The 17,534-nt window shown below is 42.9% G+C and overlaps 1 protein-coding gene across 1 annotated transcript in view; it reads right to left on the bottom strand.

The window, feature by feature from the left end:
- The window catches only part of golga7 (golgin A7), a 31,118-nt gene extending 17,497 nt beyond the window's left edge, over window positions 1–13,621 (bottom strand). Inside the window, exons 1-3 of the mRNA XM_072554156.1 lie at window positions 13,573–13,621; window positions 2,289–2,414; window positions 264–416 (exon numbers count right to left, since the gene is read on the bottom strand). Coding sequence (XP_072410257.1) covers window positions 264–416; window positions 2,289–2,414; window positions 13,573–13,581 — 288 coding nt within the window. The 5' untranslated portion in view covers window positions 13,582–13,621. The remainder of the gene's footprint in view (window positions 1–263; window positions 417–2,288; window positions 2,415–13,572) is intronic.
- Between the last annotated feature and the right edge of the window lie 3,913 nt (window positions 13,622–17,534).

Here is a 17,534-nt window from a genome sequence, read left to right as displayed (position 1 = left end):
CCTGATAACTGGATCAAATATGAGAGAATTCAAGTCTTCGAGATTGTTTGCCTCTCTTTCCACTATCCATCATTGCATCCAACATTTTAAAAGGATCACTGACATTTCCAGTACGTACGACAACCATTATTGGATGTTGGAGTGTAAAAAAAAGGTTCTGGACTACAACTCCATTAGTGCCATATAAATTGGAGTAATAAAGTACTGTAATTTGCTGGAAGCAGTCTTATCGTTTTGTGGAGCTATGCTGAAAATCTACTCACCTTCTCGTAATGTGTCTCCATGCACAAGAAAATGGTGTACGCAGTCAAGCATGCCAAACAGCCCTCCACATAGGACTGTCCGCCAACCTTCTCAGCCTCTGCATAAAGGTTGTTTAGTACCCTGATAGTTTCTTCAAATTGCTGCCGATCAATCTGTGGAGATGACAGTGTTTACATGAAGGATCACACGCAATATGATAAAGGCAACTTTTATTCAAGCTCTGCTCCATAACAGACTGGGAACTGATGCAGACGAAGTGGAGTTCACAGGCTTCTCCCTCAGAATTTACCTCCCAAGTAAAGCCAGAACCAAAACCCTTATTGCCAAATCCATGACGAAAAAAAAATCACAAAAAAATCACCCAGTACAGCCGATTTTTTATATGATACAGGAAGCATTGCGTGTGCGTGTGCGTAATTCTCACTTCTACATGATTACCAGCATTTGGGAAAAAGCTCACATTGCAGACTCACAACTAGCCCCACATCTGTGACCAGAGAACCAAGTGAGGCAGCCATAGAAAGCACCACGAGCACACAGCAGAAGACCCACATGTAAACAGAAATGTTCAGATGGAGAGAGATTGGTACTAATATGCCAGCTCATTCTGTCAATATTATCAAAGCAGATTTCACCATCCAGTGTCAGACCTTATAAAGCAGAATAGAAAAATCAATTCAGCACTATAAACACAGGGAACCAAAGCACTGATGACCCTGAACCAAAAAATTGACCCTGAACAAGCACTATTCATTCCAAATTATCCCCCACTACTTCCTAAATTATCCATTCAGTTTGCTATAGTGAGACTGTGCTAAGAGTTGAGAGCTATCCTGAACCTACTGTGTCCACACTCACCTCTGTAGCCTGTGGGAACTAAAGAGTATATGAGAGCCTGGAATTGTCTAAATTGTACTTTGTGGCGTAACTACTGAGTTTAGGAGCTGGCAGAAGGAAACAGCACCAAATATTGCCATTTGGTTTTACTATTAACAGAAAACAAGGTGTGCTAAGAATGATCCTACCCAGAGAGGGATTAGTTTCCCCAAATAATATTTCATGCAGCTGCGAAAAATATTCCTGTTTGCACATAAGTAAAACATCTGAATGAAGAAAAAGGCAAATACAAAATTGGAACTGAAAACATGAAACTCAGCAGGAATTCTGACAAAACGTCACGCACATGAAATGCTATCGTTTTTTCTCAGATGCCGCTCAACCTGTTAAGTATTTCCAGCAATTTCTATTCTTACAACTAACCAAGATACAAACTGTGGAGATGAGTGGGACAGTGCAAACACTACTGCTAACTACAATCCTCAGCTGTGACATAGATATATCTCTGCCAGGTTTTGCTAGCCTCCCTCTTCCAGTGCATGGACATGATTGAGTCCTGTCATTAAAGCAGCACGGTTAGTCCACAGGAAGTTCATTTTTCCTGCAAAAGACATGACCATGTTTTCCATTAAGTAGTCAAAGGCATACTGCAGCACATTGCAACTGCATACCAAACCTATTGGTTTAATTGTCTGTATAGAGTAAAACAATATTTGGCACCACACAGAACACACTATCTCTCAGATTTAAATACCTACAATTCTTGCAACCTCTACTTTAGTTCATTCTTTCAACTACCTTTCTACTAAATACAAGTAGAATGGTTTACAGCCTTTGCATACAGTAGGCAGAGGGGAAAAATGCTTACCATCAAGAGAGCATGATGAATATAAAATAGTCACCATGGAAAAAGTTTTGGGTTCCAGCAAAGACAGATTAATGAATGAGCACATTATTTCGGCATAACTTTCTCCAAAAACCAAGCCAAAACAGATTTATAGCACAAGATGACAGGAACAAAAAGGTAGGTACAAAACATAACACAATACAAACAAAAGAGATAACAGAAATTTCATGGGAGAGAAGTGATCAAGAAATAAGACAATAAAAGCTATGGGCTTTACTGTGGCCCGCACCTATTGTGAAACATCAATGTGTCTTGAAACAAAGTTATGGTCCCAGCTTACCCTGTTCTCCAACTCCGAAGGGAATTTAGTCTGAAACTGGCACACGGTCCCACTGGAGTAGTCTCTCTGAATGAAGACTTTAGATGTCAATGCTGTGTTCTGTCTCAGGTCTTGCAAGCAGTGGGTCTACAAAAGCAGCAAACAGAGTTATGGAACAACAGATTAGGTCTGTAAACCCCATAAAAATAAGCCATTTCAAAAATATGACTAAGCCCCAAAACAGAGATGTAGTGTTTTCACAAAATCAGGTACCATTCTTTCGGTATCACACAAACAAAGAAATAAACGCATCTGGTCTCTCAGACATTCACATTCCCAGCAGTCCTCAAGTTTGTCAGCTGGACATTTTGACTAGCTCGATAGTAATCAGTTGGAAAATCACCCAACACCAGATTACAGTCCAAGAGGTTTATTTGGAAGCACTAGTTTTCGGAGTGCTGCTCCTTCATCTCCACATCCACCTGATGAAGGAGCAGTACTCCGAAAACTAGTGCTTCCAAATAAACCTGTTAACTATAACCTGGTGTTGGGTGATTTTTAACTTGGTACACCCCGGTCCAACAGCAACACCTCCAATTCATCGACAGTAATCAACATGTATAGCCTCGCAACGAAAACAGGAAATGGCTAGGTTGGTTGATGTTGCTCGAGTTATTCAAAATTCATACAAGAAAAAGGCTAACAACAAGAGTGAACTCTGTAGCATTTGTATGTGGTATCATTGAAGGCTGAACTTGCTATGAAATGCAGCCCAACCGACCACACAAACTCATACATCGCATCAAAGAAATATTTGCATCCTTGTACATTTTGTACGCAGATTAAATCTAAACTTTGCTACTTGCAGAACACTCAGTTATGTCCAGGGTTTGATGATGACCAACTCCTGCCAACTTACATGATGAAAATAATAGTGCAACGGAAGATCAGCAGGTTCCGCTGGAACTTGAAGTCAACGGACATTTATGGCAAGAGAACTGAACTCCTGTGGTCCACAAGCTGATAACACCACATGAAGTCCAGAATACGCCCTTTTCCCACAGGCAATTGGCACACACAACTGTGGCCTTGCCAGAGACGAATACAAGTTTGCAGTGCCCCACAAAAATCACCTTAACCAAATTCTTTGCAAATGCACTTTCGTACCATTTGATCACATCGATACTCCTGTGCTAAATTCCCTTCACGATGGCAAATTTGTATCCACTTGAAATTGGAACACGGTGCAAACCAACCAATTCTCAGAACCAAAAGGGATATTTCCAGCCCATAATTTTTCTACAAGTTACATGAAGTTCACTGAACCCAGAGGCAGCACATGTTAGTTTCACAAGCCGACTTCCAAATTCTGCAGAGATCGCTTGCACTTCAGAAAATCAAAGTTCAGCTGTGTCATTGCTTTAAATTCACGAAGGTGTAGGTCAGTGCAACCAAGGGACTGAAATTTACACTAACAGATCCAGTCACAATTCCTGACCTTTTACCTGACCCACTAGGGTCACTTACAGTATAGAAATACTAAAAGCTTCAGGGAGGCTACCTCCCTGCCATTGAGCTCAACCTCCAGAAGCAATGTTTGCCTCACGCTGGCTAAACAGGGAGTTCTGCATTGAATGCAAAAGTGTTGTATGTGAAATTTACTCAAATTAGAATGTTTTCTGAAAGAATGGAATATGAAGCTTCAGGAATCTCAGCTATTCAAAAAGTTCCTCATCTTCTTCAAAGCAATCATTTAGAAAGGTGTCAGTTAAAAGTATGAATCTCTGAACAAAGTAAAAGAGAAAGTACAAAACTGAAGTAGTAGAAACTTCTGTGATTAAGATTTCATGGAAATTGATATTTCCAAGAGTTAGGGACACAAACAATTCATTGAGCCAAGTGTCACTGGATTCATACATTCTTGGGACCATAATCCAACACGAATCTTTCTCAGACACAGATGAAAAGTACAGCGGATAATGCACAGTTGAATACAGTTTGATCATGCAGTTGCAAATGAATTGTTAACAAGATGACTGTTGCGTCACATGGGTTCAGAACATAATGTCGACTATCTTCAAATCAAAGGACAAATAATTTCAAAAGAATATCATGTGGACATTCTAAGATGGTCGCCACAAGACATTGGCAAACTGGAGCTAAGTATATCTAAAACAGATGATCCCCAAACCAACATAATCATCCGAATGCAACAAAATCACCGCATTTAATGACAATTCAGATATCAGTGAAAAACCACTAAGTCACATATTGTCTACTCATACCTAACCCTTCAGCAATAAATGAATACAAAAACATATGCATGAAGTTTAAACAAAACATATTCAAAAGGTATGATGTAGGCTTCTTTCTTTGACCCATTTCTTACACTGCCAAATGCACAGAACACTTATCTCACCAGGAAGAACTACAATGCAATCAGTTGCTGACATTTGAGGGTGGCAGAGCAGAAAGCACAGGTAATTTCGGGTCAAGTGAGATTTCAAAAATCCTTAATTTTAAATTCAACCCTAACCCCACACTTTTGAGTTGGAACAGAAGTCAGATTCAGAGCAATTCTGTCATGACATGAATTAGTAGACCACTTGCCTAAGCGAAGGAAAGTGATGATTCCAAATGGAGAATTCTCCCTTTGGCAGGTGAATTAGTGACCTGCTATGCTCCCTATCCTGCCCATGCCGCAACCCCAGAACAAAATGACACACCAAGTTACAGATTTCCACCTACGCAAAGTGACCCTTGCAATCTTCCAGACATCAAGCCTGGTACCTTGGAGCCACAATCTTTGGCTTGGTGCCACAGACACTCCCAGGCATCTAACCAATCCGACTGGCGGCCAATCGAAAAACAAAGAGAAAATACATGCTAATCAGATTTTGCTGCTAAGCTTAACATTATCAGAGTAACTTATAACTGACAAGCAATTGTTAAGCCTCTCCAAGACTTGGTATTTGACCTTTGGCTAAAATACCACCCCAAAGAGCTGTCTGGAATGTAGGCACAGGAAGAGAGAACACTCCACAGCAGAGCTATGAAGGGAATGAGGTACATGAGCATCTCATGGTGACTCATGGAAAAATACTATTGGTAACCCTATTTGACCAGATAGGTAAAGAAAAACATTCTATTGTCAATGTACATGGACTCAGGATTTTGTTTTACAGGACAACTGGTTGCCTACATTTCAGACTTTATTTTTAGTCATCCATGGGATGTGGGCAACCATTTACTGCCGAACCCTAATTCCCCAGAGGGCAGTTCAGAATCAACCATATTGGAGTGATGCATTGGCCAGACCAATTAAGAACAGCAGATGTCCTTCCTTAAAGGACAAAGAACCAGATGGATATTTTCAACAATCGCCAACAGTTTCGTGGTCATCGTGAGACTCTCAATTACAGAAATTCAAACATTTGCCGACGCAGGTTTTGAACCCACATTCCCAGAACATGACCTGGATCTCTGGATTAATAGTTGCGTGACCATCACCTCCTCTCGGAAATATAAAACTGAGAAGACGTTTGGCCAGATAAATGACCACTCTAAAAGGCTAAAAGAATTCATGGAATAAAGCAGGCTTCAAGTGACCTCATTCTGGCTTGTGCAGCCAATTAAAGAACAATGCAGTTTTGACAGGATTGTTGGGTGCAGTTACAAGAAAGTTATTGCAAAATATGTTCTGATGAAACATTCACATTATCACAGTTGCACAAAGTTAGCATGAGAACAACAGACCAAAACTAGAAGCCTTCCAGTCAATTCCTTTTTCTTCTTGCCAATAACACACCCAAGGACGATGGGGTCCAATCCCAGATGTGGCCTCTGGTAACAAAAGCAATGTGTTAGCTAGCTATTGGAACATGAAGAGATTGAGGGGGGAGGGAGGAAGACAGCTCACAGATGATGGCTCCCCACCCCTGGCTTTTTCAGCACGGTCACTGGCTAGTGATCAGGAATCACATCCTTGGCGTACTTTCAACTCCTGACTATCCCATTTGTTGCCTCTGATTGAGTTCAGATAAGAATCAAGCCTGGGGCCTTCTCATCTGCACAGCTTCACCACATGTTGCTTTTGCTAAATTCAACATCCCAAGAGCCCAAGCCAAGGCAAATATTTCTTTCGTAGATTTTATTTTCAAAAGATAGAACATTTAGGCCCACCCGCAGTACTTTCTGCTCTCAACACTGGAAGGAAGGCCTACCATCATAAAAGATTTCTCATTTGACACAGTTTCATATCATAGTGGCAGAGGTGCACAATTCTTGGAACAGCCACAGAACAATTGAATATACAGGGGATCAGGCAGCATCTATGCAAAAAGGAACTGATGCTTTTTCAGAAATTTCAGAGCCAGGCAAAGGTTCAAAGCAATAAAGCGAACGTCCATGATTGATGCCAGGACATTACGTGACAACAGGGCTGAGGTTTCAACACAAAGGGATTTGATTATGGGACGAGTAAAGAAACAAAAGATGGGTCTGGGAAATGTAAACAGGCATAGCTGAATCATACACAGCTGCAATTCATAGAAACCCGAAAACAGAGGTTACAAGCTGTAATTTGAACTGTAAAATGAATTTGCAATTTTCAAAGTGTTCCATAATGAGATGAAGTCTCGTCCAAGAATACTTCAAGTTTGGTTTAAACAAGAAGGAAGTGTGTTGGGTGGCTAATTAAAATTGCGAGTAACCAGAAGTTCAAGGTCATACCAGCAGACTGAACTGAGGTGAATGGCAATGTATTCACAAGATCTGCATTTCACCTTCTGAACATGGAGGAAAGAATCTATCCTCTGATGGTAGCTTCGCATGTGTGCACTAGAAATACAACGCCCACCATTGTGACCTCTACCCTGCCATCACCCAGGGACTTAAACTGTTCTTACAGGTGACACAGTAATTCATCTGTATTTCTGTACAGCTGCACTGAAGGCTCACAATACAAGTATTGGGTGCAATAACGGAATAGATTAGGGTGCTGCAGAAGGAACAGCTCCCACAAAATGCTAAACAGGGAAGGAATGATCTGCTTACATTTGCACATTACCTTGTATCTGTTGCAATACCTCAGTGGGGGAAATCATGGTGTTTTCTTTTCATGAATGCAACCCGGCTGATCACATTGCAAAGAAGTGAAGAAACCTAGTAAAAAACCACTTTCAGGAACATCCTGAACACCCAAAACCCTGAGGAAGTGCAAACAGGCAGCTTCAATAAGTTATCATCTCTGAGAGAGATGACATGTTGCAGTTTAAAGCAGTGGTCAACACAAGCGACGAATCCTCCTCCGAACTTGATGACAACTAGTTCATCTTTGTGAATATATTTAAACCATTTCTCATTGCTTCCATTCCTACAAATTTGAACCAGTTTCATTTCCTCCTGTCCACTCTGCCTAAAAGGTGAGACAACCTGCAACTTTGCTTCTGCCAGCACCTGCTGTCTTGTCGGAGATGACGTTTCTATTGTGTAGGTACCTCAGTGAGAACATCACATTATAAAGTGGGAAAAACATCAAAATGCTGTTTCACGAATACCAAAACAATTAAAGTACACTACCGTCTGAGCCAGAGGCTGCAGGCTCAAACCCCATGACCAACCTTCAGCTTATAAACTAAAACTAACACTCCAGTGCAATATGAAGTGAATGTGACACTATTGAAATTGTTACAACATGAAGTAAACTCTGCTGCTTAATTTAAAACCAGCAACACAGAAAAGATTTATCCCGTGCAGTAATGTGTAAACATTCGAGTGGTCAAGAACTATTTAAAGTAAAAATATGCAACTTTATTTCTTAAAATATAACAAAGAATAATCAACTAACAACGACGTACAAGTCCTTACTCTAACCTATCTTTTACCTTTCTTTCTGTAATATTAATCTGATAAAACACCCAATTAAGATTTACAAAACAAGACATCTCAAAACCAGACAGCTTTCAGTTCTTCTATTTGGATCTTCCTGTGTCGTCTTCTTAGGGATTCTGCTTCACAGGTTACTGACTGAAAAGTACTTTTTAAAGGAGCTATTTTTCAGGCAGTTTTTTACCCGCTGAGACTTAGCAATTCTCCTCCCAACTGTTCAATTTTTCCACGGTCTTATACCCCATGGCATCAGATTGTATCATCGGCTTTTATGATTGTCAATGTTCTCCGTTCAAACTTGATTGGAAATTGGTATTTTTTCAGGGCATATTTTGACCTGGCCTGTTTTTGTCATTTCCAGGCAAACAGCTACTCTAGTCAATGCAGCACATTGCATTGTGTCTTATTGAGAACACTTGTGGTCACTGCTAGCTTTTAACTCTCTTAAAAAAGGGATAGTTCACCCACATCTTTACAACAGAATTAACAGTCTTGACTTCGTTTTTCCATTTTGCCCATTTGTTCAGTAAACCAAACAAAAATCCTTCAATACTATTCCAAGAAGATCCAAACAATACTCACTGCGTCATGGCATTATTTATCCCTCAACTGCAACATAAAATTACTTTTTCTTCGGACTGTGGAGTAATATAAACTGGCTGCTGCATTTTATGGGAAAGTAGCAACTATCAAAGTACTTGTTTTGAGAAGTATTTTGAGTTCTGTCAAGACAAGGTCCCAGGAAATGTTACTGAACAAAGAGACCTTGGAGGACATGTTCATAGCTCCTTGAAAGTAGAGTTGCAGGTAGGTAGGATAGTGAAGGCGTTTGGTATACTTTCCTTTATTGTTCAGAGTATTGAGTACAGGAGTTGGGAGGTCATGTTGCGGCTGTACAAGACGTTAGTTAGACCACTGTTGGAATATTGCATGCAATTCTGGTCTCCTTCCTATCGGAATGATGTTGTGAAACTTGAAAGGGTTCAGAAAAGATTTACAAGGATGCTGCCAGGGTTGAAGGATTTGAGCTATAGGAATAGGCTAGGGCTGTTTTCCCTGGAAGGTCGGAGGCTGAGGGGTGACCGTATAGAGGTTTGCAAAATCATGAGGAGCATGGATAGGATAAATAGACAAAGTCTTTTCCCTGGGGTGAGGGAGTCCAGAACTAGACGGCATAGGTTTATGGCGAGAGGGGAAAGATTTAAAATGACAACTTTTTCACTCAGAGGTTGGTATGTGAATGGAATGAGCTGCCAGAGGAAGTGGTGGAGGCTAGTACAATTGCAACATTTAAAGATGCATCTGGATGGATATCTGAATAGGAAGGGTTTGGAGGGATATGGGCCAGGTGCTGGCAGGTGGGACTAGATTGGGTTTGGATATCTGGTCGGCATGGACAAGTTGGACCGAAGGGTCTGTTTCCATGCTGTACATCTCTATGACTCTATATGACTATGTTTCTATCATACAATGCATGAAACAAAATACTGCCTCAAATTGCAATAAAAGTGGACTAAAATCCAAAAGAACTGTGGAGCTAGACATCAGAAACAAAACCAGAAATTGTTGGAAAAGCTCAGCACATCTGGCAGCATCTGTGGAGAGAAACAGAGTTAACGTCTCAGGTCCATAGAACCTTCCTCAATGTTCCTCAGAACTGTTCTAAGGATGGGTCAGTGAACCTGAAACATTAACTCTGATTTCTCTCCACAGATGTTGCCAGTCCAGCTGGTATTTTACAGCGATTTCTACTTTTGTTTGCAATAAAAATGGGTTGGCTACTCAAGTACGTTCAAAATAAACATGCGTGACAATGTGAACTCCTGGAAATTAGCAGGTGCTATCCATTTTCTCAACACCATGTTTGATTTGAACAAGCGAGTGTCAACAGTGATAGAAGCCAGGAGCTCAACCAAGGTGACATCACAACCTTCAAAAGTGGAACTTCAACAATTTCTTAATGCTTGACAAATACATGAGACTGATTCACTTCTTGCTGACGACTAAATACCATGCTTGATACCAGATCCTTCTCACACTTCAGCTGCGGCATCTAAGAAAGGAAATGTAGCTAAGAGGAGATAGATGATGTCATAGACCTGATACCGTCCCTCTATTCTCAGCTTGCCCACAGCTCCTTTTGCTTTCTTGGAGGGAAAAAGATACCGGACATCAAATGCAACATACAATGCAGGTAAGGATTGACAGCAGGTCAAGATATCATCAGAAGAGGGAGGGGAAAAAAATAGAATTTATCAGAATGATTTAAAGGACACACGTGACTTTAAAACAAGGATCACCACTTATTCAATTGAATTATTAAAACAGAACTTGAAAAGGGAGATCATATTTTCTTTTGAAATTCTCTGATTAATCCAAGTTGAGTCAAATATGGAACCAGGTGGCTTAAAGTGACACCAGATTTTTATGATATACTGAAAGAGAGGTAACAGAGCTTACCCAGGTAATTAACAATAGCCGGTAGCTATAGGTTTTAGCCCATTAAAATATCCTGTGATGCTTCACAGAAATGTCTGATCAAATTTAGCACTGAGCCACATATGGAGATATTAATATTGACAACCAAAAGCTTTGTTGAGGAGGCAGGTTTCAGGAGTTGTTTTCAACGAAGGGGATTTAAGTAGGTGGAGAGGAATAGAAGTGAATTGCAGAACAGACAGCCTCAGGTATTCCAAGTGCCATCACTGAAGTGCCAAACACGCAATGTGCAGGATGGCAGCACTCTAAGAGTGCAGACAGCTTAGAAGGACAGATGATCACATTACAGAATTAAGCAAACAACAAAGTTAAGTCTACAGTAAAAGTTCAGACCATTTCCTGTGAATATAGAATGTACTCAAAGGTATCAACACCAAAACATGACTTGGTGGTTGCAGACTGCAAAATCTTACAGAGCTATGGCCAAATATTTCACAAGGTTCCAAATAATCTTTAGGTGAGTTACTTTAAATCTATGATTGCTGGTATTCACAGTACAGGATGACCTATGAAGAATGGTGCTATGAACACATTACAAAAACAGTCATGTCTGAAGGCAACAATATCATGACTGTTGATGAGATATGAAGGATAAAAACAATGACTGCAGATGCTGGAAACTAGATTCTGGATTAGAGGTGCTGGAAGAGCACAGCAATTCAGGCAGCATCCAAGTAGCTTCGAAATTGACATTTCGGGTAAAAGCCCTTCATCAGGAATTCCTGATGAAGGGCATTTGCCCGCAACGTCGACTTCGAAACTACTTAGATATGAAGGATGGCATGCGGCCAGCAAATGAATGCATGCCCAACAAATCTCAGCCTTGAGTGTTTGGTGCGTCTGGCAGTTAAAAGGTCAGAATTCTGCTGGGAGTGAGGGAGAGGGGGGAAATGTAGAAATGCAGAAGGGACTGGACAATTACACATCCTTTGAGCAGATTATAACATCTGATTCAGTTGCGAGATGCAACACTTTCTTCAAAACAGGATGCATTGGACCAACAGTCAGTGTTCAAGTAGCATCTGAATTCATCTCTAAAACCAAAGAGAAAGTCAGGAATCCACTTGGGTTCAGATTGAATGAGTCTAAATAATTCAAAGATAAATAAATACATCTAATAAAAACATTTTCTGACATGATGTACAGCATCTTCAGCACAAAACAATTTTTTTGACTCGAAATATCATGGATATAAAACAGGAACAAAATGCAAGTAAAGCTTTTTCCCTAAAAAAGCTCCGAATTAAATGTCAGCATCTGGAATCCACTGCTGCCAGTGACTGTTGAAACAACTGTAACCTCATAAAGCTGATTAACATGAGGAAAACTTCTTGTCTACTTTTCCTTCTGGTGCTCCTATTTTTAAAACTAAAATCTTGTGATATGATACTCAGTGATCTCACACATGTTCCATCCATATAAATGCATACAAAACAAGGAAGTTAATAATACGGGGGAAAAAGGCTGGCAGAGTGCAAATGTTAGTAGATGAGTAATCCAGGCTCCAAATGAAGACAGAGTGGCAACGGAGGAATTTACCTTCAATTTCAAAAATAAAGATCTGCCACTGAAAGCTTATCTTCAGAGTGATAACAAATATAAACATGAAGTATTGTCAAAATCCACCTCATTCATCAATGTCCTTTAGAAAAGGAAATCTACAAATCTCACTCAATCTGGCATGGTGATCCCATACCCACAGCAATGTAGTTGTTTCTTAGCTGCCCACTGAATGGCCCAGCAAGCCACTCAGCTCAAGAGCAATTAGGGTCTGACAATTAGGGCCTTGCTCATAGTACATAAAAGAATTACGTAACAAAAAGGAAAAGAGCGTGTTCCACAAACTTGAGCCACTCGTGCCAGTTCACAGTCAATGAAGCACTTTCAAAGTGAAGTTATTTCGATAATTCTTAAAATTATACCAGCCAATTTACACACAGCAAGCTTCCAAGGACAACCATAAAAGTAACAAACAGCTACGTTTGCTTTCAAGGAATTCCAGCTGAGACACAAGTGTTGTCCAGCTTTCTGGGTTCAGGGCTCTCCACTTCGTGAACATGTGACCATGGAATCTGGGATATCCACTGGAAAGGGGCAGCGTCTGTTTTCTCTCTCAGCCAAAAGGCTTTGGGGGGGGGGGGGGGGAAGGAAGGTGAAGAGAGTTCAATGCTCAGGTTGTGATGACGGATGTGATTGGAAACACACAGCCCCTCCCTTCAGCGACCTCAACCCAATGTCCAAACTTCCGTCTCCCCCACCAGACATTCCCCCTTTCTTCCACACCCAACCTAATCCTTTCTGTTCCGCCAAGCCCTCTCCCCTCCCTCCCGCTCCCCCACCACCCAAACCCCTGCACCCCGTCCCTTTCCCAGAAAACCCTCGGAATATAATCGGTGCGTGAAGCAAGCAGCCCTGTCCTATAACAGGCAGACAAGACACAAATAAACACATTGCCTCCTGGAAGAGTGAAGGGTAGTGGTATTGGTCGGGGGGGGTGGGTGGGGGTGGAGAAAGAGGGTGGTGGTGGGGGGAAAGAGGGTGGTGGTGGGGGGAAAGAGGGTGGTGGAGGGGGGGAAAGAGGGGGGGAAAGAGGGTGGTGGGGGGGGGGAAAGAGGGTGGTGGGGGGGGGAAAGAGGGTGGTGGTGGTGGGGGGGGGGGGGGGGAAGAGGGTGGTGGTGCTGGTGGTGTGGGGGATGGTAGTGGGGGGGGGGGGCAGTGGAGGCGGACAGGTTTCCCGGGGTGAACTACGGGAGCCGCCGGCATCCGAGCGGGCACCAGGTCGCGGCCACCTCCCCACTCCCAAATATAAACCCTTTCTCGGCCTCGCCCAGAACCGCTCTCGCCAGCCCCCAGCTCCCAAACCCCCTCAGTCGCAGAGCCCGAGAAGCCTTTCCTCCGATCCGCCACCTCCTCCTACCTCCGCCATCTTGTGCCGCCGCCTGCTTCCGGGTTGCTGGGTCCCACGATCCGAGTTCCGCCTGGAACAAAAGGTCCTCCCCCCCCTCACAGAACTCACAACCTTTGTGCAGTCTGCACTGTTTAATCCTTCATATCAAAAAGCTCATCAATTAGCTGGTCATTTTCACTCTGTCACTATTTTATTTACATTTTGTATATGTGTTACATCAGGAAAATAGTCTGGAGGAAGATAATCACGCAAAACTCTTCAAAAACCTATGCAGCCCATTTTAAAAAACCCTAACCCCCAACTTTTTGCAGGTTATATCATTAACATTGTTCTCAGTTTTCACTCCAGATTGGCACAAATTGTTCAAACATGTTCACTTTCACACACTTTCCTACATGAGTGACAAGAAACACTACATTTTTCTGAGCAGCACTAAAACAGACCATTCAGCGTGACTGTCTAGAGGGAAAAAAACTCATGAAAAAAAGTTGCATATTGAAGGGAAATTCTTGTTTGTGGAACTGCTTGCTGACATCACATTAATATTCAACTTTCTATCTTCTCTAATGCACCATACAATCGAGATATTGAGAAAACATGACATGGAAATCAGAGCAGGTACCTGGTGGATTTTAATCCCTGTTTGCTCCAAAGGGCCTCCAGGTTGCTTATGTAGGAGCATAAAAAGTAGGAGGTCGTTTGACCATGGCGATCTGCTCCCTTATTTAACATGATCATAGCTGATCATTGAGCTCAACACCCTAATTCCACCCTGCATGTAACCTGTCTAGACCTTTTACAGCCAACCTGCATCTCAGGGCATGATTCACAGGCATCATCCACACCCAAACTTCACCCATGACCACTTACCAACTACCCACAGCCATTAGTGCAACTCCCTCTGAGACACTAGCTGGCACACACTTCCATTGTAGGGTGGACTGGAAACTAGCCTTGCATGTCTGCAGCAAGGAAACGTTTGCAGGCATACAGCTCAACAGTTGGACCAGACTGCATCTCAGGACTGCTTGCTTGCTCTTATTATATCCCATCACTTAGCACCTACCTCCATGCTTGCACCATCATCCCTTGCAGTACCTTGTCATTTCCATTACTGTTAGACTGCTGGGTGGTCAGCCAGGACCAAAGGCTGTCAGGACTGCCCTATTGAGGTACTCTTGAGCACACACACACGCACAGAGACAGTTTGTCATGCTTATAAGTAGGAAACTGTCTGGGGAGGCAGGGGGTTGGGGGCATCTTGATGTATGGCAAACCACAACAGCCATAGTTTTTGCCAGCTGTCTACTTGGTATACATGTGATCCATTTATTCAACCAAAAGATTCTCGGTTCAGTCAAGGAGGGGGTCACTATTGGCCAGTCAGTCAATCAGTCAGGGGCACAATCCACACACACTCCAGGGGCTCGGGACATTCGCAGTCTTGGAATCTGTCGAAATACATTTCGGAGAGTGGGCAGCAGTCAGTCCTGTAGGACCATCATGAGCTGTCAGGCACTGTCATTCAGAGAGCTGTAAGGACTGCACTCAGGAGCCTGGTCAGTGACACCTCGGAGCTGCTAGTTAAAGTTGGTCAGATGTCTGGAGCTAATGAAGCCCACGCATCATCCGTTGATCCTTCAGGAGGGTCTAAGGCGGCTCTGTGGGTGAAGGGAAGGACTCACTGCCAAAAGGAGTGGGAGAGTCAAGACTAGCAGGGGAAAGCAAAGACACTTACAGTGGTGTGGATAAGGATGCTGATGGGGAAAAACATGAGGTGAATGGTGGGGGAGATGTGGAACAGCATTGGAAGGCAAGGTAGGACAGCAATAATGGCATTGTAAAATGCCAAAGCTGTTTGAAGGGGAAAACATAAAAAATATTGCTTCATCATCTGTCATGTAAGCATAAAAATGTTCTGTACTGAATAGTGAAAAGTTCAATGTTGGATGTCGGTCTGGGATAGATAGCAATGTCAGAGTTCCCTCTCCAATGATATTGGGTGCTCACTCAAAAAGTGTGGCATCTTCACCAAGTTGCTATACAGGCTAAGCCTGGAGCTGGATGGATGATGGAGATGTATTATCAGAGGGTAGGGGCAATCATGACCAGCCCTCTTCTGCAGAGTATTCTACCATTGACTCTTCTCAGATGTCCTTCTGTCTCCAAAGTAGTTCCATTTCCACTGAGAGTTCTGCTCCCTGCCCACTGGTGGGGCATGAGTCACTGATGAAGTTGAAGGTAGATCCAGGTGAACCATGGCCAGCTCAGGCAGGTGTTGCAAGGTCTCTCAAGATGTGTGAGTCTGCAAAAGCAACAGAGATTTTTCACTCCCACCTCTGTTTCCAGGGATGAGTGAGGCACAGTGTTGACGTGGGCTTCATATGTTCCAGGACATAATGATGGAACTGTGCCAGATGCTGGAGTGGGAACTGAGCACTGCAGCAGTACGAGACCACCCTCTCCCACAGGCTGTGAAAGTGACTGTCACTCTGAGCTTCTGTGCTACTGGCTCCTTTCAGGATTCAACCAGTGAGCTGTGTGGGATCTCTCAATCGTACACCCACAGCTATGACCAATGCATCTGTGCGAAATCAGAGTGGTTCATTTTCTTTCCCAATGACCCCAGGACAGTGCTATAGCCTGTGCAGTCAGATTCAGAGACGTAGCTGGATTTCCCCAGATGCAGGATGTATCTGAGAATGACTGTACTGAGAATGCTGGATCTCAATAATGTGGAATTCATCAGCAGCAAGAAGTCCCATTTGATGTTTGTTCACATCTTGTGAATGTTGACCTTACATCCTGAGGTATATGTCCAGGATTCCGACATACTGGAGAACTCTTATGTACCTTGTGCGTTTGAGGATGGCTTGCAAGGCTGGTTACTGGGGGACAAGGGTTCCCACTGAGTCCATGGCTCATGACACCATTGCACATTCCTAATGAAGAGCTTATGCTCAAAACATCGACCCTCCTGCTCCTCGGATGCTGCCTGACTGCTGTGCTTTTCCAGCACACTTTCTGAGTCTGATCTCCAGCATCTGCAGTCCTCACTTTCTCTACCATTGCGCAGTGCCCTGACTGATGTGAAGTACAGATACAGCGCTGCCCATGCCTTGACCAGAGCCATCGATGCAGCAGAGTATCGAACTGTTGAAGATGTGATTCCACTGTTTGGCTCTGTTTTGTTTGGGGAGGGTGGTGTAGTTGTACAGTCAGGACAGAGTGTGTCCACAACATCCTCACTCTATTCTGTCCTTTACACAACTGGAACTGGCAATAAGTTGTCAGGGAAATGGGATGCAGGGCACATCATAGAGTCAAAGAGTCATAGAGATGTACAGCATCGAAACAGACCCTTTGGTCCAACCCGTCCATGCCAACCAGATATCCCAACCCAATCTAGTCCCACCTGCCAGCACCTGGCCCATATCCCTCCAAATCCTTCCTATTCATATACCCATCCAGATGCCTCTTAAATGTTGCAATTGTACCAGCCTCCACCACATCCTCTGGCAGCTCATTCCATACATGTACCACCCTCTGCGTGAAAAAGTTGTCCCTTAGGTCTCTTTTATATCTTTCCCCTCTCACCCTAAACCTATGCCCCCTAGTTCTGGACTCCCCGACCCCAGGGAAAAGACTTTGTCTATTTATCCTATCCATGCCCCTCATTATTTTGTAAACCTCTATAAGGTCACCCCTCAGCCTCCGACACTCCAGGGAAAACAGCCCCAGCCTGTTCAGCCTCTCCCTGTAGCTCAGATCCTCCAACCCTGCAACATCCTTGTAAATCTTTTCTGAACCCTTTCAAGTTTCACAACATCTTTCCAATAGGAAGGAGACCAGAATTACATGCAATATTCCAACAGTGGCCTAATCAATGTCCTGTACTCAATACTCTTACCAATAAAGGAAAGCATACCAAACACCTTCTTCACTATCCTATCTACCTGCGACTCCACTCT

Source organism: Chiloscyllium punctatum, chromosome 35 (genome assembly GCF_047496795.1).
Source record: "Chiloscyllium punctatum isolate Juve2018m chromosome 35, sChiPun1.3, whole genome shotgun sequence".
Lineage (NCBI taxonomy): Eukaryota > Metazoa > Chordata > Chondrichthyes > Orectolobiformes > Hemiscylliidae > Chiloscyllium > Chiloscyllium punctatum.
The sequence above is the reverse complement of the archived record's forward strand: the minus strand, read 5'-3'. Positions and strand labels throughout refer to the sequence as shown.